Source organism: Plectropomus leopardus, chromosome 7 (genome assembly GCF_008729295.1).
Source record: "Plectropomus leopardus isolate mb chromosome 7, YSFRI_Pleo_2.0, whole genome shotgun sequence".
NCBI classification, from domain to species: Eukaryota; Metazoa; Chordata; class Actinopteri; order Perciformes; family Serranidae; genus Plectropomus; species Plectropomus leopardus.
The window spans coordinates 7,703,856-7,730,080 of NC_056469.1; the positions used below are offsets into that span (position 1 = coordinate 7,703,856).

At 41.0% G+C, this 26,225-nt stretch overlaps 3 protein-coding genes across 3 annotated transcripts in view; all 3 read right to left on the bottom strand.

Annotated features, from left to right (window-relative positions):
- Nucleotides 1–939: 939 nt before the first annotated feature.
- On the bottom strand, nucleotides 940–8,577 carry coq3 (coenzyme Q3 methyltransferase). The gene is made up of 6 exons (XM_042490390.1): nucleotides 8,324–8,577; nucleotides 7,315–7,452; nucleotides 4,810–4,909; nucleotides 3,787–4,053; nucleotides 2,853–3,012; nucleotides 940–1,528 (listed from the first exon to the last, which is right to left on the bottom strand). The coding sequence occupies exons 1-6, from the start codon at nucleotides 8,515–8,517 to the stop codon at nucleotides 1,380–1,382; spliced, it is 1,008 nt and encodes a 335-aa protein (XP_042346324.1). The 5' UTR covers nucleotides 8,518–8,577; the 3' UTR covers nucleotides 940–1,379.
- Nucleotides 8,578–9,145: 568 nt separating this feature from the next.
- pnisr (PNN-interacting serine/arginine-rich protein) lies at nucleotides 9,146–18,913 on the bottom strand. Its single transcript, XM_042489886.1, has 12 exons — nucleotides 18,841–18,913; nucleotides 18,189–18,295; nucleotides 17,883–18,059; nucleotides 17,231–17,466; nucleotides 16,678–16,840; nucleotides 14,612–14,793; nucleotides 14,281–14,418; nucleotides 14,084–14,183; nucleotides 13,404–13,457; nucleotides 12,830–13,024; nucleotides 10,116–11,247; nucleotides 9,146–9,516 (listed from the first exon to the last, which is right to left on the bottom strand). Exons 2-12 carry the CDS (start codon nucleotides 18,274–18,276, stop codon nucleotides 9,483–9,485), a joined length of 2,499 nt encoding a protein of 832 aa, XP_042345820.1. The 5' UTR covers nucleotides 18,277–18,295; nucleotides 18,841–18,913; the 3' UTR covers nucleotides 9,146–9,482.
- A 3,417-nt stretch (nucleotides 18,914–22,330) lies between these two features.
- Nucleotides 22,331–26,225, bottom strand: part of usp45 (ubiquitin specific peptidase 45) — a 45,110-nt gene continuing 41,215 nt past the window's right edge. The window contains exon 18 of the mRNA XM_042489707.1: nucleotides 22,331–26,190. Coding sequence (XP_042345641.1) covers nucleotides 26,060–26,190 — 131 coding nt within the window. The 3' untranslated portion in view covers nucleotides 22,331–26,059. The remainder of the gene's footprint in view (nucleotides 26,191–26,225) is intronic.

A 26,225-nucleotide genomic window follows, 5' to 3' on the forward strand; every position in this document is an offset into this window, starting at 1 on the left:
TGAATCTACAGCACTGTGGTGCACTTTGAAGTCCTCACTGCAGCCATGGCTACTGCAAGTTAGGCGCGCACTCCCGCGACTACAGGGAGCGCGCATTAGAGCAGAGGTGTTTATAGTAGACAGCTGAAATGGGAATAACCGTCCACTGCAGACACCGCTGTAGGAAAATGTGAAACATATGGGAGGTTTTCTCCATTCTCTTAATTTGAGACAAAAATTATATATTCTTCAATATTATACAAATGCGATAACTTACACAAAAAATATTTTTTTGGTTTAATGGGACCCTACACCCATCATCAATCCCCTAAGTCCCCCAAATCTGTTCTGTCAGCGAATGCATCATAGAAAAAATAAATCTTTACAAGCACTTCCTTACATCCTGGTTATTGGTCTCTTTAAGAATGCCATGCAAGCATGACTTATTATCTGCCACAGGCTTGATTTGTATTATATAATACTTCCACATGAGACCCGTTATAATCCCAGAGGATGTGACTGTTCCATCCTTGTGTGGACACAACTTCCAAAGGCTAGAAATGCTATTCAGCATGCAGCCAAAACCAGCATGAAATCAAATTTAAATATGCGTCCAGGGCCAAATAAATCAGATTTTTTTCACTGTTGTACTTTCACTCCTCAGAAATGCAATAATTTCAATAGAGTATATGGCAAATCACAAAATATTTAACCAAAAATATTAAGTTGATTCAACAGTATATTCTGAAAATGATACATGTGAACAGTATAAACGACCGATTTAGGGATGCACAATATTAGATTTTTTGCAGATATTAGACATGCTCATAAATAACAACTCATTTAGCAGATAACCAATATATTCACCTTTTTCCTATCTAATTATAGAGATCATAACATGCATACTCCTATCATGATGGCCCACCAGCAGATGGTGACATTAAATACAAAGCTTTTGAGTGTATTAATTATTCACTGTTCAAAATAAGACAAATACTTCAACTTGGGGTTGACATTTTGTACATGTTCACTTTGGCAATAAAAGCATGTGTCTGGTAATATCTGTTAAAACCGATGATGTGCCGATATTATCGTGCATCCCTACACTGAATGACACAATTAGAGGATGCACAGTTGCCTTGTGAAGCATATTAAACACCTAACGTTTCTTAAACTGTTTGTAACACTTCATAGTAAAGCAGCAGAAAACCTTCAGCATCATGCAATCTCACTTTGAGTGCAACTTGGCAACTACAGTACGTCTCTAATTCTGTGTCTCTTTCCTTTAATAACCTTAGTCGCATACGCTGCCTCACCGCTGGCCACGGGAAAGTTAGGACTCCACACATCTGAAAGTTTTTTTCTTTTCTATTTCCTGACTTGCTCTCCAGTCATTTGGCTCAGCTCTCGTCAGCCTGCTCTGTGTGGTGATCGTCTCTCACTTTGACAGCGTGGAGGGCGTAGTTGATGCTGGTGCTGTTGGTCCAGCTCCAGGCTCCTGATACGGGGTTGTACAGCATTCCTTGGACAGACTGCACTGAGAAACCATCTGATAGCAGATGAAAGGATGGGAGGGAGGTTAGAGGGCAAAGACAAAAACAACATGACAGCAACATAAAAGATAAACTTCTTTTTTTAATACCTATAACAGAACTCTGTGACCTGCAGCTAATAGTGATTTTTATGGCTGAAAACAACACTAACACCAGCCTCTGAAGTTTCTTAACATTAAAATAATGTGTATCAAGAAGTGTTTCAATGTACACAAATTTAGCTGTTAAGGTAGGAGGACAGTAATTGCTATAAACAGATATCTGCATATTTATGCAGAACCTGTAGGCAAGGACACAAGATTTTGGTTTCAGAGGTGCTCTGGCTTGTTTTTGTAGTCCAAGTAGCACTGACCAATCACATGTGAGCAGACTTTGGTTGCCTGCAGGTAAACAGACCATGTGGAGAGCAAAAGCAACCCACTGACCAAAAATACAATCTTGGAATCCACTAGCTATTATTGTATGCTGATTTTTATTAGCTTTTTTTTTCATTTGTATGCATTCATATGTAAATAGAGATTAACCAAAATATTGTCTGGACCTGTCTCAAGTAGCTAATCAAACTGTAAAAAATAAGCGGCACACGGGAGAGGAAGTCTGAGGCGTTATCATCATCAGACGATAGCCAATGGGTGCTGAGATTGAGAAGACAGTGGAAATATAACATTATTCAACCTGCAATTAGAGGTGGGAACAGAACATCATGTCTGCCACTGTAAACGATGAAATGCACATCTTGGGAGCTCAGTTATACATTTATTTTGACCACAAAATTCATGCCACTCAGAATGAGCAAATCGCTGACTGGCAATTTCATTTTTTTTATTGAAGGAAAAAAGCAACAAGGTGTTTTTGTACTGTGTGCAGCAAACCGTTTTATTACTCCTGCAGTTACCAAAATGTAGATGGTTAAAGACAACCTCCTTTCATTTAAAATAAAAATGATTTTAAAAAGAGATAAATGACAAGATTATCTGTGGTCGAATCATCTCTGTTTGTTTAACCCACACTAAAAACAGAGTTCCCATTTTCAGCTCATCATGCTCAGCTCATCCAAACCTAAACACATAAAATAAAGTTAAATAAAGGTATTCTAGAACTGAAATTGCTTTACATGTGGAATTTGTATCTGCCAAACAGATTCTGTCATTTTCAGACCAGGCCTTGTTAACAGAATTAAGCCTCTTTCAGAATGAGCCAATCTCTGATCGAGGTGTTTATGTAATTCATAACCTCCGTATCTGTTGTTTATCATTAGCAAGGGAAGCTGTTTCATTCTGTGTTTGCTCTTTTCCCTGTATGGAAATTAGAGGGACTTACTGGACTCCAGGAGGCGCTCCAGCTCTTCAGGGCTGATGAATTTTTCCCAGTCGTGCGTCCCACTGGGAACGATGCGCAGCAGCTGCTCGGCTACAACAATACCCAGCGCGTATGACAGGTTGGTTTTATTAATAGTGGTGATGAAGAGTGAGCCGCCTGGCTGCACACAGAGAAAAGAAACAGTTAGTTCATTAAATATTTAACGTTTTTAACAGTAATATTGCTTCCAAAAACACATTTTACGATGAGATCACATTTCTACAGGTGCGGTACACAAGTGAGGTACTACCTGAGTCATAAGAGTATTTATAGGGTGGATTACATGGATAGAGTCCAGTGCAAGAGACCAGAAAGTAACTGCCAAACCTTAAGAACCAACTAAGGTTAAGATTAACAATTTCAGCAGGAGGGGAGGACGAAGGAGAGTGGATGAGATAAAAAATGAAAGCGCAAGAGTGCAGTAAAATGAATCCAAACAATACAGACGCCCTTAAGGAAGATACATTTTAAAGGTTTTTTTTAGCAAAGGGGCCAGAAAAGAGAGATTTGGGCCAGAGAGAGAGAGAACGTGGAGTCGTGCCTAAACCAAATTCAGAGGCATTAAGTGAAGATTAGGCTCTTTTTTCCCCTCTCCACTCCTCTGGCCCACTGACCTGGGAGATTATGATCATCTGCTCTCAGTATTGATGTACAGCTCTCGCTCAAGCTCGTCAAGGTTCAATGCAGCCCATACACATACAAACACATGCTCTCCTATTCCCAGTGAAACACAACAGATGCAAACACAACAAACATAACAAAATCACCATATGCACGTTAGCCTCCGCTCAGATGAACACACAGACACACACCTTTGGTGCAGAAATATCTGACATGAGCTAACAGCTGGAGGAAAACACACACACACATACACACACTACATCCCAGGACACACCTTCAGCACGTGGCCGCAGCAGAAGGCGAATGTTTCCAGGTCGGCCAGATGTTCCACCACCTCGGAAGCTACAACAGCATCAAATTGGCCCTCCCCCTGCTCCTCCTCTCCTCCCTCCTCTCCTGCTGAAAGCTCCTCCAGAGTGCAGGCGCAGTAGCTGACCCTGTTCCCAAGGTCCGGATCTTTGGATGTATGCAGCTGGGCTGTGCCGATGCTGTCTTCTACTGGATCTATACCCAAAACATTAGCTCCCAGGCGCCCCAGGGGCTTGTGAAGGACAAGAGGAAGACAGGATATAGATAAGATAATAAGAACAAGTGTGCTGTACAAAAACTGTCACATTTGAGACCAGGTTGTAAACAACAAAAGCAGTTGGATGATGAACGACAACGCCCCCTTCTGGACAACAGTAAAGACACAGGCCTGTGTGGTGAGCTGCACTTGCCCAGGGGCCGATCTCCATCCTCCCTCAGCTGATCCCTTCTGATGTGAAGTGTTGAAGAGACAAGACACCCAGAGACTCAACCACAGTCGCAATCTTAACAGACACGTTTTGGGGTTTTGTGTCTGAATATGACAGTGTGTGTGACAGAGCCAGAAACATCCAGGACCTGATTTTGTCTTTTCAAATCACACAATACAGCTGGTAAGTCCTCAGCTCAAATAAAGGCAGAGACAGACGCCCTGTCCTGGCTGCCCAACTATCAACACTAACAAACAGATAAACAACTGTAAATGATCGACTGTCCGCTCCACCAAACTGAGACCAGTCAGATCAAAAGGAAAGGAGAATTAGGGTGACGTTTAAATGTTTTTTGGCCACTGGTATGTATGTGAAAGGACTGGCACTATAATGCACTGAAAGCAGAATGTTGCACTACAGCAGACTGCTATCGGGAAAGCAATGTGACATGAAAGGTAGTAATTGAGACTGGGCAGACGATGTGCTGGGGGAGATATTTTTGTCTGCATGTCCTTATTTGCACTGGGTCTGCATCTTTCTCACAAAAGACAAACATTTACCTCTGTGAGCAGGCCTCCTCCGCAGCCCACATCCAATATCCTGAGCCCTCCGAGTGGTTTCCCAGGGTGACGTGTTCTGTGCACGTTCAGCAGATTATCCCTGAAAAGATAAAAGAAATTTCGCATCAGAGGATCAGCACCCGTTGTCCTCTTACAACACATACACATCAAGTTACAATAACAATCAAATTATAAATGTGAAGGACTGAGGGAAGATGTGTTTAACATCTGGAATCTTCATAATGCTGCTTCACATAAGGAGATATTCGGGAGTTTAGAGACCACGAGAATCTCTACATCCTGCTTACACCACCCACTGTCAGAGCCATCCCCATTTCACAGTGAGCTACAGTGTCTGCCAGCTAACAACCACAAATATCCTCTGGCTACAAATTCATCCCGACCTCGCTGCTGTGTTCCTTCCTCCCTACCTTGCCTGACTCACAGGCTTTCTGCCTCAGGCGTTAAACATGCAGAACAGGCCAAGATCTGGGTATGCACCGTCCTCATTACAGCTCTCCTGGGGTGCAAGGGCATTCGTGCAAACAGTGAAGGGAAGAGGATTAGGTGTTTGCAGACAACCACTTAACCGGCTCGCAACAACACCACAGCACAGAAAGACGCAGACAAAAGCTACTAAGCCACAGTCTGAGTGGGACGTCGAGCCGTGTCCATGTGAAGAACTATTATTAACTGGGAGAAAAAAATATTCCTGACATATAATATTAGTGTTAAACTGCAGATACAGATTTTATTGTTAACCTCTGCATGTCATTCTCTTTCATTTGAAATCAAATAAAAGTCAAAACAAAATTTCTAGGGGCAGGCGGCCCATATACAAAGGCCTATATCCTTGCTGCAGCGGCTGTGGGTTCGATTCCATCCTTGGCCCTTTGCTGCATGTTGTCCCCTCTTTCTCCCCCTTTCACGCTTAAACTGTCCTGTCAATTAAAGGCAAAAAGCCCAACAAATCATCTTGAGAAAAATAAAATAAAATTCTAATGGTGAACTAGACATATTGCAGTATTTTAAGATTGCTGTGAGTCAGGAAAACAAGTTTTCACAACAGACTCCGAATGTGAGTAATATTATAGCAAATAAGCCGAACTGATTTGCTAAATTTGTAGCTTTAAAAATGAAAAAATGTGGTCCGTCAGTGACAGCAAAACTTATTATCAGTGGCTTACGGAGGCTCCACTCCTGAATATTTTCTAAAAAGCCAAGAATCTATACTATTCCCTGTCATAATAAAGGACTTTGGCCTTTATTATGACAGGAATCCTGCACAGTAAAATAAAGAGAGAGAGAGGGGATGACATGCAATAAAGGGCCATGGGATGGAGGGAAATCTCTCTCTCTCGATCCACTTCTATACTCTTTGTGTGGTGGCGGGCATATGAATTTGAGGAAGTATAATCTGTAGCTCAAGCAACAGTCCTAGAGCCAGCACAGATCCAAGCAGGGAGATCTGTGTACAGTTTAGCTCAGGGGACGTTTAACATAGTTTGTTTATACATACTACCCACATTGTTATGATAAAAAAACTGGTGGAAAATCAGCAAAGTATTCCTCTAAAATTCATTGTGTGAACTCTTCTCGAGCATAATGTTTCAAAAATAGGTTTGAAGATAAGTGGTGCATTTCCCTCCTTATGATTATTGTGCTATTGTTACATTGTATTGTCAGTTGCAATAGTCAATTGTGGTTTTATTTTACACCTTTCCAGCATTACAGTATAACTTCAGCTTGTTGTATTAGTAGTGAAACACTGAAGTTAAATGACAAATTTGCCTTTACGGATGTGGGATTTACTGTTGTAGTAAGTCGTTCTTTTGACTCTAACTGTACTTGAAACATATTCCATAAATAAAATGAAAGTATTCTTGATTGACTGTATCATAGTGAGATTATCAGAGTCTTAAAGGTGCAGCAGCAACAGTAGCAGCGGTGCGGCTGAGTCTCATTTAGACACACCCCGAGGGCAGACTCACATCAGGCAAATCAGCCACACTCAGACATATACTGGCACTGGATCTGTCACACTGTCACCATAAACACACATCATCATCATCATCATCACCACCAGGAGCACAGAGGGGGAAGGGGAGAGCGGCAACGGGCTCTTGGCTGGATGGGTAATGTAATGATTATTTTGCAGGGCCCCTACAGCAGATCTTATCAATCAAAACAGACGCAGCCAGCCCCAAAACATACACGTATGGAGCGTTGGGGCAGCTGAAACACTGTTTGCTGGAAATGTGCTGATGTTTGGAGGAATCCTGTCACTTCTAATTGATGTTACTTGAATGTATTTCCGATGTATTTTCTGCTCTCAAATACCACAACGCTGGATCTCCTCCAGGTTATGTTTTGACACAATTGCTTGACGCCTCTGCCAGTCATTTCCGTGTCGACTATGACATGGGCGTGACATTTTGGCATTTCAAAAATATGACTGTTGAAATGCGTATCATATTTAAAACACACACACACACACACACACACCGTATAAAAGGCACCCTCAGGTCATTCATAGCATGAAGAGCTGCAAATTCTCCCTGTTCGTCCCACCACTTGCTGGCCAGTGACTGGAACCTCCTCACCTCATCAGGGTCCACTGTGGTTTGGGAGGCTGACCGAGTACTGTGGATGGTAAAAAAGAGAAAAACAAAGTGTTATTCAGGACTTTATTGTAACACGGGGTGAGTAATTGATGTATAAGCATTCATTTGGGGGGTGAAGTACTTTTTTTAATACAGGGAACAACAACAGTTGACACATACAACCTTGAAAACACTTTCTGGGAGCATGGATTTATAGGTCACTGCATCTAATCTGATGCTGCATCATCCAATTGGAGCTAAAATAATAGGTCAATTAGTCAATTAGTTGAAGGACATAAAAACCCAGCAAAAAAACTGTCAGAAATTCTGATGATCCATTATTCATTTTAGTGTCATACCAAGTTAAAATACATGTTTTTTTTTAAACATCTGCAACATTTAGCTCCTCGAATGTGAGAATTGTCTCCATTTTATACCATTATTCCATGTTTGGGTATTGGTCTGTTGTTTGGATAACATAAAAACCTCATGAGGTCACCTTGGGAAGAAAAAAAAATGTTATGGCAGACATATATAAACTCTCGTAAATCTAAAAGTAATTAAATTTATCTAACCCATGAAAACGGCTGTTGCTTGTAGTCCTATCTACAATTTCTCTTATATCCAAACCCCTAATAAAATATTGGTTGCTTTGAGTAACATAACTGCAGCTTTAAATGAAACATATAAGCTAAAAGCTCATTTTTGTGTGATTTCAGTGGACCTTTACTTGATTCGGCAATTTCAGCCATTCATAAGGACGAAATTGTACCCTTTAACACTTAGTTGTAACCCATTTTCCACCAAAATATGGACATTTGAACTGTGACATGTGAACCTGTAAGTTCCTGTCACCAATGTGGTAACTTTGACTTCTTGACTGGCTGTGGCACACGCGTGTGTGGCTGTACCTGACGTGACAGGCTGAGCTTTGCTGCTGGGTCTCCAAACAGGCGCTCCTCTGCAGCAATAGTGTCCGCTGTTTGCACACCGCAGTCCAGCTGAACCCGCTCCGTCCCGTCGCTCTGTGCACCACCCCGCAGACAGCGGCTGTCCTGCGGCTGTACAGCCCGAACATCAGGCGGCCAAACTTATTCGCGTACATGCTGTCATCACACAACTCTGTTGCTAGCTATGGCTAATTTGAGCACTGCACAAGCCAGTTTGACCGTCAGTGCGCATGTCTTATCTGCTCGGGCAGAAACAAGACACACTTTAGTTCCTACTGGTCAGAAACTTGATGTTGTTGTTGCCAGCGGGGAACAGGTAGATCAACAGCGGAGGAAATGTATTTAGCAATTTAATAGTGTAATAAATTATTAAAGATTTCAAAGTTAACGTAGTTACAGACTATGATTTAGATTAGTCATCTCTATTGCTGCTGGGTTTATGTAGGTTTCAGAAGCTTTTAGTATTCGTGCTCTGTGGTGAACTATGTCCCTCAAAGGTTTATAAGCACCCTTTGAGAGTTTGTTTCACTTTTATCAGGTTTGTGCAGTAAGGGTGATAAATCAGATGATAAATCTGCAATCAAGTGATTGGGTGGACATTTTCAGGTACATACTCCTAAAGTGTTTTTTTCATAACTATATGGCCCTTAGCTGAGTGAGGTACGAACCATTATTCATAGTTCTCTAAAGCATGTGATTGTGTATTGACTTAAAAATGTAACACTGAATCTCAAGAGGGGTTTATGTTGTTGACTGTCAAATAAAAGAGACAGTGAGACGACACAAGGAACAAACAGTTTTATTGGACACATACAATAATGTTTGGAGGAAAAAAAAAAGTTAATCCTGTTATGGTTTAAAATGATACAGCTTGCACTTTTTAGTGTCCATAGAGTCTTATTAGGCTTTGCATAATGATACAAGTGAAAACTCCTACCATTCAAAAAGCCATGTTCTTCAGTCACACGTTTTTTTTTTTAAAAATAACAACATATGTACAAAGATGAAAGATGTATGAGCGGGGTTCACCTACACAACTGCCTCTATAATGAGACAAGCCTGTTCAACTCATGGAATTTAAAATGGTAAAGTGCACAGATCTGGAGGTCAGCTGTGCTCCTCAGCGTCTGCTACGACGGGAGGGCGATGTTGACCTGAAAAAGAGACATGGACATGACATTAATACTGCACCAATCACACTTACCCACGCAGACTAGAAAATATAAACATGCACATATAACCCACCCCTCCCACCAAACACACTGTACCCCCGAAGTACAACAAAATGTACATCATCTCCATAGAAACTAAAAGTCTGCAGAAAGGAGAAGCCCATGTAACCTAAAGTGCAGTTTAGGCAATAAATGTCTTTGGTTGGCATTACTAGGACTTGACTCTGGGCAGACAGATTTTACATCTAAACAAGGTGCTACGAAACAGACTACTGGACTCTACTAAGGCAACAGGGTGAAAACTGAGACTTTGCCTGACTCTTGTTAGAATTTCAGAAATTTGTATTTTAAAGATAAAACCATCATAAAGCATTAAAACTTTTTATTGCATCAAAATTGAATTTACAGAGTTAAGCAGATGTGACTGCAGTTGACAGTTCATTTTCATAACATTCAGTCAGAAATGTTCCTTTTTAAAGTGCAAATTGCAAGTAGATTAATTAAAATGACTCCAGAGAAATCACAATGACACATACAGTTAAGACATACAGTAGGAAAAAAAGGGAAAAAACGAATACTACCTTGATCGCGACTTAGACTTGTGTTTGCGGCTTGCCTTCTTACCAGACTTGTGAGATTTTTCCGTGGACCTTGAGCGACTACGTTTGGATTTTTTTGATTTCTTTTCCTTGCTAACTTCAGGGGAAGGGGATCTACTTGAGTCAGAGTCTGAGCGCTTCTTGCTAGCCTTGGCGGAGCCCTTCTTGCTGGCTTTGCTGTCCTGCCGCGAGTGCTTGTCACTCTGGGAGTCCGTGTACGAGTCGCTCTCTTTCCTCTTCTTCGATTTGCCGTTCTCCTCTGTGACTACAGAGCTTCCTTTTTCCTTTTCTCTCTCTCTCTCTTTCTCTTTAGTCTTTGGCTTTTCTTTCTTTTTATCCGACTCCTTCTCCCTATCTTTATCTTTATCCTTCTTTTTCTTGTCTTTCTCATGGCTGTGACTCCTTTCCCTCCTTCTCTCTCTGTCTTTGCTGGAGGCCTTCTGCTTGTGTTTGCTGCTACGACTGTGACTGCTGTCTCTGCCGTCCCGGCTCCTTTTCCTCTCCTTATCCCTTTCCTTCTCCTTTTCTCTTTCTCTGCTGCGACTGCGGCTGTCTCTGCCCCTTGCTCTGCCCCTGTCTCTCTCTCGGGATCTGGATCTACTCCTGCGGCTCCTGCGCTCCCTGGAATCACTGCGATCTTTCTTGTGGCGGCCGGATCTCTCTGCACTGCTCCTCCTCCTGTCCCTGCCCTTCTCACTACGATCACTGCGATGCCTGTGGGAGCTGTGACTGCGGCTGCGCCTGCGAGCCTTGTGAGAGGAGGAGCGGCTACGTCTCCTCTTCCGTCGTGGGGAGGAGGATCGCGATGAACTGCGGGAAGATGCAGAGGAAGACGAGGACGAGGAGGAGGTAGAACGGCGGCTGCTGTGGCTGGAGGTGGAGCGGGAGCTGCTGCTGTGGCCGTTGGCCGGGGAATCGCTGCTGCCTCGCCCTGATCGCTCCTTCCCTCTGCCCGAGTGCTTGCTTTCGCTACCCTCCTTCTCACTACGGGACCTACGCCTTTCTACTAAGGGCTCCGCCTCCCTCTCTTTTACTTCCTGTTTGTGTGGATTCTCTGGCTGGCCCTCATCATATTCCCCCTTTTCTCTGCTCAGTCTCTCCTTCACCATCTCCTCTGTGAAGACACACAACAAAGACTTATGTTAAGAATAAACAAGGGAACATCAGATTCTGTAGAGACTAGAAACACAACTTTCACACTGTAGCTGTAGTCTTCACTGATGTTCGATATGAAATCAAGTCAGCACGAACTTGAATCTTTCACTTCCTGGTGACACAATGAGCCTTTGCACCGATTTGATTATGTTTACACCTAAACTCCAGATATAATTATCAACATCTTTCTTTGTTGTTGGATTACTACTTCCAATTTAATGGATACAGAAAAAGCAAATTAAGTAGCAGTAGCAATAGTAGTTACAAAAAATATGCAAATAAGTTTTTAAAATTTTTTAAAAGTGTTTATTTTGGTTGGTTGTCAACTCTTAAGAATCACTTAAGAATCTGGTTTTTCAGTCTGAATAGATATAATTTAAAGGCAGAGGTGGACAGAAGTTGCCTCTTTTATTGTGGTAATCAACGAGTAACGTGATATCATATCTGTTTAAAGAAAAACAAAGCCGAAATGAGAAACTGGACAATGGTGTGCCATCAGTGGATGGACATTCAGTTGGTCAAATAGCTACTCTATTTTAGCCAGCCCGCGCTCCCAACCGGATCAGCAAATTTTCTCTAGCAGTTTACATAGATTAAGCCCAGTCTGCAGTAAATCCGGGGACTGGGTTTTGCGCTGGCTGAACAACAAGTTGCTATAGCCGCTATTGTGAGGTGTGTCTCCGTTTATAGCACCTCTCACAGAGCAAGGCAACAAAGTGCTTGACTAGGATAAAAATAATGCCATAAAAACAGTTATTAGTTTAGTTACCACTTTTCTGTGCAGTATATGATGCTGCTGAATACAGAAATATAGACTGATGTATGATGTGCATTGTTTTTGGAATTACATCATATCATATACAGTCTCTACAAGTGTATGATTTTGTCCCAAGGTCTAGTGTTAAAAAGTAAACACAGATCACAATTTTCTTAACATTGCATGACTATACTTGTAGATTCATAGAACCAGGGTTCCTACAGCTTAAGGCAGGTAGGATTTAAAACTTTTTAATACTTTTTTAATGCCACTTGGAATGAAATTTAAGACAAATTTTACAGAAGCCAATACTGTAGGGGAACAAAACATGTACTGACATTAATTTGTTATGGTTAGGGGGAATTGTATTTTATTTTTCAAATTGTAACATAAAACATGACTTTTTGGTGATGTTAATGCAAGAGGCATTTGGTAAAATATTATTTTTAAGTCACCCATTATTTTGATCTTTTTGGAAGCAATGACAGAAAAAGGATTAATAAAAATCCAATCTTGATTGTCTAAGCATTTTAAGACATTTAATGTCAATTAAGGCCTTATTTTTAGATTGATGGATTCAATGCCTTGTAGGGATCAGTGGGAGCGCTGAATACTTAAAAACTGCAATGCGTATCGAATCGACACTTCAGTATTGTGATAGTATCAAATCCAGAGACACGCATATTATCAAAGCTCTAATGTTGAAACATTCTGAGGCATTAGAGTCAAGCAGTGTAGTGTGTTTCTAGTCTAAACTTGCAAAGACACAAGCATAATGTCTGACCTCTTGAAAGCAGAGCCTCTTGTGTTTGTTTTTCTAGTAGCTGCTGCATCTCCCGCTCTTTGCGGCGGAAGGCGTCCTGCTTCTCTCGGATGCGGTGGCGCAACTCCTCCTCATCGGTGTCGGAGGATTCGGACCCTCGCACGCTGCGTTCATCCTCGTCCTCACTCTCGTCTGACCCATAGTCACCAAGCCCACCTGCCACAACAGAGCCCCCCGGTTGTTGAGTGTTGGTAAGGATTAAGACATATTCTCACAATCAGGTTTCACTTTTTAAAGCCCTTAATCCCGACCCAAGGTCCCAGTGAAAGGCACTTAATCCTATGAAACATCGATAAACCCCTTTAAAAACAAACTAATACATATAGCCCTACCAGAAATACTTTGTATTCAAGAGCATGCTTCTATCATCGAGGTGCAAAATCTAAACCCAAATCAATTACTCAGATTCCACGTCTATTGAAATCAAACTTTAAAATATGTATGTGTTGTTCCAACAGCTTTTCCCATGTTCCTACTAACACCCCATGAGTACTTTCCTTCCCTCCCCCCCAGTGACAGAAAAAGGGATACTCACTGAGACCAGTCAGAGAAGCCAGTGCACTTGACTGTGCCAGCTGTTTTGCAGGAGCTTTGATTCACATCAACAACAGGAACAACATGTTAAAACACATACTGCCATTTTCTCAAAGGCAAGAGAGTCGCTAGAGAGGGGGGGTCACAGATAAAGCACTTTTCACAAGAGCTGTCATTGGTAACAAGAGAAAAGAAATAAATAAAAAGAAAACAAAAAAAATGGAGAAAAAAGAGAGGATTAACAAACAAAATTTTGTCACACAATCCAAGTCAAACAGTCGGACAGGAGGGAAAGAACCAATCTGTACTAATGCACAGTCGCTTCAATGGAGTCAGTCACTTGTATCTAAAGCTGGATGCTGGTCAGATTCAATGCTGAGAATTATTCACTCAACTCTTTCAGCAGGACCTTCAGTACCATGTACCAGAAGAGCAGGTTTTCAAATACTGTTTGTGAAAGCATTGCTCTGCTCTCTCTCCTCCTGATGCATTAGCAGAGAATGGTTGGAAATGTATACCATGTTTGCCGCTCAATCACCCTTGTTTACAGGGTATATTTGAGTTTCATTAAAAGAGATTATTATGCACATAATTATGCATTATGAATACTCTTCAGATCTTAGCACAATGTCTGGGTGACAAGCATAGATGATGCATAAACTTGAAAAGACAAGAGCAGACCTCGAGTGGCTTTCCGGTGAGCCTCTCTGGCCACATGCCGGATCTCTTCATTGGTGACCTCAAGCAAGATCTCCGTCAGAAGTGTTTTTGTGATTATCATCTAATTTAAGGGAGAAAAACATCCATTATTTTCAATAAATCTTCTTAAAAAGTAGTCAATTCAATAAATATGCAGAAAAGACCATGGTAAAACTGACCAGCTGGAACTCCTTTTCTTCCTCTGTCATTTCAGGTTCACTGTCCTCTGCAGGAGGCGATGGGCTCCGACCAGAATATTCTTTTTTTAAGACCTTTCCCTCATCGTCATTATCATCATTACCCTCATCATCACTGTCCTGATGGAAACATAAGCAAAGATTCAATCAAGCAGCAAAGCGTGCCTCATTTGTAAAGGTAAAAGGTGCTAAAGTCCTGCTACGTGCGCCACAGAAAACAGTTCGCGACCCTGGAAGTTCTTTCATCACTAATACAACATAAAATGTGTAAACTGAAGCATTTTGCTGTCAAGGCCAGAAATGACTTGCTTACAAATTTACTCTTGCGGGGCACACGTGGCCCATCCCCTTCCTCGTCTGCCTCGTGCTCTTTGCCATCGTCTTTTGCACGCTCCTTCTCCATTCGCTCTCGCTCCAGCTTCTTCTGCTTCTCTCTGTCCATTTTTTCAAGGCCCTCTCGGATCCACGCCGGTAGTGTGCGTCTTTTTACTGCATCTGAAAATGACATACGAGGTCAAAGTAAATTATACACATACTGCCATGTCGTTAGCTTCCATATAGCCCTTTTGAATCTTTACGCGCTTGCAAATACATTTTTTACCATGTTGACAGTTTACTGAGCTGAACTTGGATTTTTGTTAAAGAGAAAATCACATATTGCGTGCAGTCAGTGTTGATAATAAATGTAGTCAATGGAAGCAATTTCCTCAGCATGTGCTCTATTGACAGAGAAATATTTATTTCATCTGCAAAAGTTGTTTTTCTTCCTGCATGCAGCGATTATATTTGACCTGAAAGTGACATAGTCAGGAGGCAAGAAACAACTACAGCCTGTCTCCACTTGTCAAGGGTGTTCCCTAGATGCTGCCCAAAAACAGACCTTCTTTGTTCTCTTCTCTTGTATTTTAAACTAGCCAAGAAGTGAATATGGCATCCCAAAAAGATGTTACGAGGATGTTCCGGCAGAGGATACATCTTACAATATTTTGGCTGTCTTGAGCCAGAGTATACAACCAAAGTGCAGGCTGAAGCTGCCAAGCAAGAGGATATGGTCAGCCAGCAGGGAGCCTCCAGAAACTGAGCTGCCCAGCACAAACAGGTACTGGTGGGCGGTGTCTTTGCTGAAAACGCCTTCCATTGCCAAAAGACACCAAATATCACTCTGCTGCAATTAATTTCAGTGTGGGCAGCCGACCCCAAGAGAGCCCACAATGCATCTTGGTACATGTAGGCACAGACTACTACATTTACCATCAACACTGATTAGAAATCCACAGAAAAGATAGGGAATTTCCCCTATAACACTCAATTTAATATTGAGTGTTATAGGGAAGCATAGCTGTGCAAACGCAAAAACACACACACACACACACACACACACACAGAAAGAGTCTAAACAAGACAGAAAAAAAGGTTAAAAAAAAAAAAAAAAAAAAAAAGCATTTGAAAACTTTCTGAAAATTCCTGTGCAGCATCACCAAAATGCCTTGTATCCATTCAAGGGCTCATGGAAATCCAAACACTACAATTTTTGCTATAAAATATGTGAAGGATAATACCTAATGTGGTGTTGATTATTAGGAATTAATGGACGACGGGAAGCCAAAAGCCATTCATTCCTAAGAATGGTCAGCATCATTCATTGGGCATTATGTCACTTATACCATGGCCACATGTCAAAGAAAAATCTTAAGGACCATTCATTTATAAATCATGCATTATGCAATCCAAATTGAAAGTTTTTCACATGGTTTTCTCTAATAACACTTTAGGGGTTGACTAATACCTAGAAAAGTCATTACCATCCCATAAGGTCCTAATGCAATGAAATTGCATTTTATTACTCCAGTAAATAGGATGAACCTTACATACAAGTTGGTAACAGGTCAATGAAGCCTTTAGCTCAGCTATGAGTCAGAAAGTAAGTCTTCAAAGTCAGTAACACTGCATGCAGCAGCCAATATTATTTGACAGTTTAACAGCAAGACTATCTAGCTGTTTAACGTCACTGTCCCCAAATCAATATCAAGATTTTCAAAAACTATTGATAGGCCATGATGTTGTTGGTTGTAGCTTGTAGTAGCAACTGACTAGCAAATGCGATGTAATCACTTATGTGATGCAAAGCATCAGTAATAATGAGAATAAAAAATAGTACTTAATAATAGTAATAGTAATTAATATTTCTGTAAGTCTAGTCTGGCATTGCTAGCTGCATTATTTTACTTTGTTATAACATTAAAAGCATTGTTTTAAGTAAAGAGAAGTCCCCCTCTTTGAGAAAAACACACAAACTGCTGTTCATTCATGCAACACAAGGCGCCTTCAGGCAGATAATCTGAATATGCTGGCTGATAATTGAGAGAAAAACACACTCACCTAGCGTTGCTGGGGCCTCTTGTTTGACAGGGAGCTGGATAGGGGATCTGGGCCGGTCTCTGAAGCCGGGTGGTCTGGTATCTCGTCTGTTCTGAGGAGGACCCTGCCAGTATGGGGAGTGGAAGCTTGCGGGTGTCGGAGCAAAGGATGAGGCTGCCCCATGCTGTGGAGAGACAGTACAAACTTAAAATTAAAGGTAGCTAAAGTACAGAAGGTCCTCTGTTAACTGCCACCAAGTGGCATGCACTGAGTGTGGGGGTCGTTGTTGTGTGTCCCCAGATTAAGTTAGTTGACATTCATCCATCACTCCTGACTAGGCTAGAATGTCTGTTTGGTTTAAAAAAGAAAATAAAAGAACTAATAAATAATACCAAACCATGCTGGATCCTCAACAAGCCAACACTTTCCTCTGCACCGCATCAAGAAAGCAATGACTGATACACCTAGATGCTGGGACCCGGCACAGTTTCTATGGATTGCTCCTTCTTGTGTTACTTGGTTGTCACACTAAAACCCAAACGCTTCAACAGTTTCTACTGTAACATCTGCATACCTGATAATCAAACTGGTTCATGGCCATGGGGGCCATGGCGTAGCTGTCGGGCTGTGCCCCATACCCATGGCTGTTCTGGGGGTAAACCCCGTGGTGGGCCTCAGAGTTGAACTCCACGCTGTCCTGGCTGTTGCTGTCCTCACTGGGGTTCACCACATCCATCGGTCCTGACCCCGGAGGGATCCAGGCCTGGTCAGGGGGTGGAGGAGGAGGGGGTTGGCCATGCATTCCCCATTCTATCAGTGACAACACAATTAATAAACAACCAAAGCACAGTGAACATATAGGCGTCACTGCAAAAGAAATTTCTTCTTAACAACTGACTCAAGAGGGAGTTGGTATCATAATGTTTATCTGAAGAATAAGAATGAAGGGAGGGTTTGTCATTTTATACTTTACTTTGTAAAATAAATACATAAATGAATAAATAAACAGATAATAATAGGCTTATAATTGAGAAAAAATAATCAATGAACAGCTAAGATGCAGGTGTTTCTTTATTTATTTTAAAGAAGCCTAGTGTGGACTCTGCAGCTGTATAGTCTAGGATAACAAAAGTACTGAATCGGGACTCAGTATCGGCACATACTCAATATTAAATGACTGGGACTGGGGGCAAAAAAATGTTAGGGACATCCCTAGAAAAATGTACCTGGCTGCCACATTCTGCCAAATGCTGGGTCACCCTGGAAGGCACCATGGTTGCCCTGCCCAATTGGTTCAATGCCTGGGATGTCCTGGCCATTGGGCTGAAGGTTCTGCTGCTCTGCTCCTGTTGACTCCTTCTGGGCTATCCATGCTTGTGCCAGAGCAGCCCAGTCCACTTGACCTGCACACAGCCAGATACACACGCCCACTGAAGGTTGTTTCAGGTCTGGTGAACTCAAATTATCGAGGTTATTTGTGAAGTGGAACATTTCTTTGAAGAAAAATGATTTTATGTGCATCCCTCACTCACCTGGATCTTGATGGTGCTGGAAAGACTGCATCCACTGCTGCTGGCTCAGAGGCCACTGCGGCCAGGGCTGCCCCCCCTGGTCCCACATCTCTCCTCTGGATTCACACCTGAAATATCCAGGCAGACTACATTTAGATATGATTTGGACCATCGGCATCTCATTTGCTGACATGACGAGAGCTGCTGCAGTTTATGTGCTTTAACATGACACTTGAGTCTCCTCTACTGGCCAGAAAACAGCGGGCGTTAGCATCGATTTAAGTGCTAACGTTACATCTAGCTGACCGGCTAGCTCTATCTAGCGACTTCTGTTAGCTGGGATCCATCTCCCCTGTTTACAGTGTTAAGAAACGCTATGTAGTAAGGGGTGCGGTGTCAGCACTGACGCATGATACTGAAATAAACCAGGGGCCGGTGAATACCAAACTCTAACGCTGCCTGTGCTCGTGCATTTGTTAGCTAGGGGAGCTCAACCAAGCTAACGGGAGCTAACATTAGCGAAGCTACAACTGAAGGCTAACAGACACTAGTACTGTTATCTTACCGGGTAAAAAAAAATGTACCTGTACATTTAAATTAAACCCCACAGTGGAGGACAAGTGTGAACGAAACGTATATCAGCGTTGTGCTTTTATAGTAACACATTCCCCACCTTTTCCAGACAGTTTCTCTCCGGCGCTGCGGCTCCGAATCAAAATGGCTGAACAACTGAACAGCTCGGAGGAAGTGTGAGGCTCTGCTGCTGCCTTCAGAGGCGGTCGGGAATATTACAACTTGGGCTTTTCTTCGATTTATTTATTTATTTATTATGTTTGCTTTATTTATTTTGAATGTTGTATTATTATTATTATTATGTAACGCTATTTGACTTTTATAACAGATGTGTGATTAGTTAGAAATTTATTAGCTGAAAAAGCGAAGATGAACATCTAATGTAGTGACTGTACGAAGGGTGCCTTTGAGTCTACAATATTGAGACCTGATACGTGTTTACAAAACAAATTATTTTTTTCTTATTCCTAATGTAGTTTCCATTTTTAAATGTGGGTCCAGTGAATCATTTAGTTTAACCATCAGTTGCACACACGTGGGCAGTTTTTAGCACCTTACCAGCAAGTTTTTTTTACTTCTTTCTATAATTTCTTCATTCCGTAGGAAGAGCTTACGAGCAGCACGTAAAGGCAGCATGAATGATGCTGGAGTGTATGAAAGTCACTCAGGTGATTGTTGTAATTTAACCTGAAAATGATGTCTACTTATAACTCTTTGATATAAAACATTAAAGACTAAACTAATAACTAAACTACTTCACACACACACACAAACAAACACAGAGACCTACATACATGAACACGAAGGATGAGTCGATCATCAGAAAGCAACAAGTGTAGGCGAATAAATCCCTCAACTCCACAACAGGTCTGAATTATTATTCATGTCGACTTGTGAGATGGAGGGATTACCTGGTTAATGCAAATGCTACAAACACTCTTAACTGTCATACAGAACGTGTTAATACATTCTGCGGGTTTGAGATAAGTTTAAATAGACTGACAGATAATACAAGTACACATAGATTTATGTGTACATGGAGAAGGAGAACCACAATTACCGCTAAGAAACATAACAAAAGACCACAAAGATATGCAAAACAACCACCAAGAGACATAGAATAAAGAAACGACCAAATTCCCCCCAAAACCTCACACAATGACCAAAAAGTCACACAAAACAACCAAAAATACATAAAACAACCTCAGAGAGAAACCAAATGACCAAACAAGACACAAAAAACAACCAAATAAAATTACCCCAGACAGACATGAAATTGCCCCAAGGTGACACAAAACAAACATAAAGAGACTCAAAATCATAAAAGAAAGAAACATTACAACTACAAAGAGATGCAAAACAACAACAAAGAGGCAAAATCACCACAAAGTGTGAGTGCCAAGGGGCCCATTGTCTCATAATCCGCCCATGCCTATCAGAGAACCACTGGTTTGACATGAAGGACAGGTAGAGGTGGATCCCAAATTGGGCATCCAGCCAGGTGGATGTTACACTTTGGTGCATGCCAAACAGTCGACATGCACTGAAGTCAAGCAAGGGTCAGATTAACCCACTACAGGGAACAGTGGGGCCAAAATGAGCTGTGGACCTTTAACTGGGCCCAAAGGGTTTCCCAAGTCATGTTAACATTAAGTATAATATCAGTAGTGGAAGTAACTAAAAACTTAAACTGCATTACATGTTTTTGCTGTCTGTGGTTACTTGTTATTTGTAGAACCTGATTTTAAAAACAACACATGATCAGATTGTCAAATGTGCTTCGTTATACATTTAACTTCCCTAGTGTATAAAGTAGGTCAAATTAGCTCCATTTAAACCAGCTACATTATGAAATGAGCATAATAATCCCAAAAAATCTAGGACACCGCTTGCCTTTAAAAATGTAAGTAATTATAACTAATAGTCTTACTTTACTTTATATGTAATAGTTTACTTAAAATTGAGCTAGTTTAACTTAAATTTTCAAGTTGTTGCAACTTAAAAATGACAATTTTAATAAAGAAATCTTTCTAAGTTTTGGCAACTTGAGTAAATCAAGTTAGTTGTGCTACAATATATCTGTATTCTGCTGTTTGCAAACTAGTCAGGCATGTTTCTTATTTCCTAAACGTGTCAAGAAAACAGAACTCGCAGATCTCCTAACATCATCATTGGCTAAATCCTCTGTCATGATCAAGTTAGCTCAGACTAACTTGGTTTACTGGAGCTGCTAACACTTATAAAATGACAAGGTGATTTCACTTGCCATTTTTATGTTGCAACAACTTCACAGAATTAGGTAAATATGGCTACATTTTGAGGAAACTTAACAAATAAGAATGAAGTAAACATAAATTAGGAATAATAGTTAGATTTACTTTACTTTTATTTTTCTTTTCAAGGCAATTATTGAAAGTAAGATCAACTTGTCAGATTTTACAGTGTATATTTTGGCCCCCAGAGAAAACATTAGTCACAAAAGTAGCGGTCATTTCAGTTTATATTGTGCTTCAATTCAACTGGTAGATGATAGCAAAGAAACTGCAGCCTTGGGGTTTTCAGGGCCCACGAGGCTCTGGGTTGTGTGGCAGTTGTTCACTATGCCCAGTTGGTAATTTAGCACATGCTGGTATTTCAAAAAGCACAAATGCGTCTAAATCAGTAGAGGGCAGCATACTCAAAGCATATGGCAAAATAAAGCCAAAAGTGCGTTATGTCCAGTTCTGTAGCTTTTGGTGTCGCCATTTTCCTAAAACGTGTATATTTAACACATACTCTAATTTAGGAAAGGGTTACGTGCTGGTGTTGTTCAGTACTCTGTCATGGGCTGTGTTAGTGTTAACAAATAGTGGTGATGTATATGCAGTGTGAGGAGCAGAGCCTGAGGCGCGTGCAGACGCTTGCGTGAGAAAATGTGTTGCAGGGTGTGCATGGTGTGGTGTCAGCTTAGGAGAGACTGCCAGTGACAATGGCGTGCTTGGTGAGAGCAGTAAAATGTAACCTGCACTGCTGGTAGATAGGTAGACAGTAATGAGCATTCCAGCATTAGTTTCTTACAACTGTCTCACGCAGGGGGGAGGGTGCCTTTCATTAAGTGAGATTAAATCACATCTAATGCCTCAGCAGCATGTCCCCGAGCCAAAAGCCCCCCATCCTCCTCCTGCTTTAAAAATAGACAAATGCATTTCAGAAAAGATTTGCTCTTTTTGTTGGTGGCGGCTTGACAACCTGTTTTAACGTTCCAGCAGCATGACTCGGGTGTCACAGCGTGTGGGAACAAGAGGACGTGCAAGCCGATGTTTTTGGACATTGCCCTTTTCCTGATTCCACACCCACCTCCTCTTCACCAGCTCGCGACATGTTCTGAAGCAGTGCTGCTTTGCACCCGTCAGGGCTGATCACAGGCGAGGATGGGGTGAGTATGGCACCACGGGATCCACGGCGACAGCTGAGAGCGATGGTGGACAACATCTCGCTGAGAGTAAAAACAGGATGACATCAAGTCCAAAGCAGAAACAGCAAAACCTTCCTTCTTTGTGTTCTCTCTTCACAAGGGGGGTAGACGGAGTGAAAACGATGAGTGCGGAATATTCAGTTCATAAATTAGATTTATTTTGATACAGGATGTAGGTATACTCATTCCAAATTTTTTTTCATTTCATAAAGGATATTCATTGTTTTTCTGGAAACAAAATGCTGTCTTGAGATAAAACCCTGCACACCTGAAGCACCATGATTTTGTATTGTCTCTAGTATGTACAGTTACATATATTCCTTATTATTTTTGCTTACAGTAACTTGCTTACTGTACATAAATATGCCACACATATTCCTCTCTGCGTATGTTTTTCCTCTCACCACGCACAGGTTTCTGAAACCCGAAGCACAGGCACTGAATTTGTCCTTGTTTCAAAAAGAAAATAATAAACCTCTAGATTCTGATGCACAAATTCAAACATTTCCTTTCTATTGTTTTGGCAAATGTCCAAGAAACGAGAAAAAGGTTTTCATCTAAAATATTTTCATAGAAAAAGATGGACAGCTCATTTGACAGATATTTCAAGAATAGGCAATACATTCATTAGAACATTAACCCATGCACTTTACAGCAAAGATGTTTTTTTTTTTCTAGTTAGGCTTTTTAAAGCCTTTGAGTTTGTTTCTTTTTTTGTTATAGTTCAACCTTAATGATAGCATAGATAAAAAGCCAGTCTGTCACAGCACTGACTCTTTGTTGAATATCTTAATGGGTTTGTGAGTGTACCTACACAGTTACAGTAGAGCTGGAATATAATGAAGGCAGACAAGGTGCTTTGTTGGTCTGATAAACATTGAGTGCGTTTGTTTGTGCAACGACACTCGAGAGCCACGCTGACGACCTTGAAAGAACAAATGTCAAAGGAACTGTATGTAGTAAACTTCTCGTGGGTTTGGTTTTTGATTTTCTGCTCTGACTTGCAGTTGCAAAACTTGTCTTTGGCTGTCACTGATAGTCTTACATTGATACATTCGGATGTAAAAAAAAAAATCAATACTGTAAAACAATCCTTTCACAGGAGGCTGTAAAATAATTGTGCTGTTCTTTAAAGGTGCTTTGTGTAACAATTTAAACCAGTACCTTAATATATAACGACTTTAAGCCATCAAAGCTTGTTTATTATTATTATCATAAATAAATGGGGCAAAAGCTTACTAGAAACTATTTTACGCCACTGGTTAGAGCTGAGCAATATATTGATATTATATCAATATCATGCAGGGTTTCCCACACATTATCACATATTTCCCACACATTTGTGGCAGTCTATCATGATTAAGACAACTGCCATCACGTATTGATCACTATCATTAGGAGTGCTACTGAAATAAATATATACATCTTGATTTTTTCATTTCACCACACTCTCAGAGCACAGAGCGTACTCTGGACACAGATGGAGCAGCAGAATGTCAGACGCAGTGAAAGTAAAACTTGACAGTTAATTGCGCTAGCTTCTTGGCAGCTGCATCAGCCTGACTGTTTTAACAGATCAACTATATACCCCCACAACCAAAACTCCTTGAGCTGCTGCTTATGAAAAAAGAAACCATGATGAGTTCCACCTGCACTGTGCTCACGGACCCACAAAAACGTGTAGGAAACACTGTTGTGATATTAGCTAGGTATCATCTCAGATTTTGAATATCATAATATCATAAGTTTTGTGATATCCTGGTTTTAAAGGCTGCATTACGGTAAAGTTATGTAATTTTCTGAACTTACCAGACTGTTCTATTACTTTCCTTTACCCATTTCCACACTATATCCACATTACTGATGATTATTTAACAAAAATCTCACTGGGTAAATATTTTGCAAAAGCAAGAACAGTCAGTCCTGCAATATTGCAGCAATATCCACATCAAGGTATTTGGTCAACAAATATCGTGAAATTTTATCTTTTCCATATTGTCCAGCTCTACCATTGGTACTGTATTAGTAGTGCTTGAGTTTCTTAAATGTACGCCCTTGTTTTCCATAGACTCTGTCATGAATGATATCGCTCATGTGTGATTCTCTTCATTGAAAAGAACAAACATGTCTGAAATCATTTCTGTCTTGGCATTTCTTACCATATATATCATCTGTCATCACCAGAAAAAAATGACTGAGAAGCTGACCTGTTTAAACAATACTAGTTATAATACCAACTCAAATTTAACCTGGCAATGGTTTACTGGTGTGAAAATGATACACATAGCACCTTAAATCTACATTCTCCTGTCTCTCACTCGCTCATTCACTCATACGTGTGTATGTGCACATGCACATACACTTGACATCAACTAGTCAGTGCTGAGTGCAGTTTAGCATGCGATAAGTCTGCTTGTCTCCTGTTAGTTACTGTAGAAAACTCCATGCACTTAACATCTCAGGCACGTGTTCGTGACAGAGATTGACGGTGAACACTGAGCAGCTCAGGTTCTGTAACATTTTTTTCTCCTGACCTCTATTTAAAGGGTAGGGTTTTTGAAACAAGAGTGAAAATCTGAAAATAATAACTTGTATTTAATATACCTCAGACCAGTGGTTCTCAAACAGGAGTTCTCGGACCCCCAGGGGTCCTTGAGTAAGTTCCAGGGGGTTGGTGTTTTATTTTAGCCACTTAATTGACTATAGACGTTAGCCCTATGTAAGTAAGAGTGATTACCGGTCAAGTTTCACTTTCTCATGTTTTTTTTTTTTTTCTGCACAACTATAGTTGATAACCAAAAAAATCCTGGTCTTAATCATTTGCGACCAAAATCTTTTCAGCTGGAGGTCCCTGAAGCAAAATCTTATCAAGTGGGAGCCTGCGACTGAATGTGTTTTCAGTTTAGGGTTTCTTGACATGAAAAATGTTAGAAAAGGGAGGTGTGGATCTGACTTAGAGACTGTAATAACGTGCCACAAACAGCCTGTCACTCATGTGGCCCTGCCCTTAATTATGTGTGACTTTGGGCCTTAACAGCATGTAGAGTTATAAAAAAATTCACTCCTTGTACAGTTGTCATGGAAGTTATAATAAGCTAAGAGACGGCACCTGTTTTTTTTGTACCAGGGTGTAAACATGTTAAGTTCTGCTGTAAAGTTGGGCATTTTAACATGGGGGTCTATGAGGATTCACTCTGCTTTAAAGCCAATCTCAAGTGCACATTTGATGAACTGCAGCTTTTAGCACTTCGGAACTGTCTTGGTTGAGAACCACTGTCTGTGTTTAAAGACGGACAACTTGTCTCCTCTTCCTCCCACTGTACAAAAATGAAGCCAAAATATCCGGCTTCAGTCACTGCTATCTTGTAATGACGACAGCATTTGGAGCCAGAGTCTGTGCAGTAGCCAGTTCCTGCTGTGCGACCAATCGCAAGCAGTGCCATGGATCGAGAGAAAATTGATTGGCACAAACATCATCGTCGTCATTCATGACATCAAAACCCCCTTTTATAGCATCAAATAAATAATTCCAATGAAATTTATTAGAAAAACGAACACTTGAGTTTTTACTTTAGCCCATGTCCTATTTGCTAACACATAGAGGGCAGGTTTATGACCTTTACTGCAGCCATTTTGGCTTCACTTTTGGGGAGAGTCTATAATCTAAGAAATTCAGAGATGCCGATTTTAATTGAGAATATGTTTGCAAATGACTCAATTGCCATTCAATTCATGTAAGATGTGAGTTCTCAGCGAAGTCTTTCCCTTTTCTTCCCTCCACCTACTCACAGATACAGTATGAAAAGTAGTACAGGCATGTAACAAAAACAATACAAAGCAAACACAGAAATCTCTGCTCGCCACTTTACAGCATTTCCTCGTAGAAGAGCAAGTATGCCTGAGAGTTGAGTACCCTTGACTCTGGTACCGTCTGAACGGTGGTATCACTGATGTACACCCACTGGCCCTGGAGGCTGCTGCTGGCATCCCTTGCACCTAAAACACACACACACACACACACACACACTGTA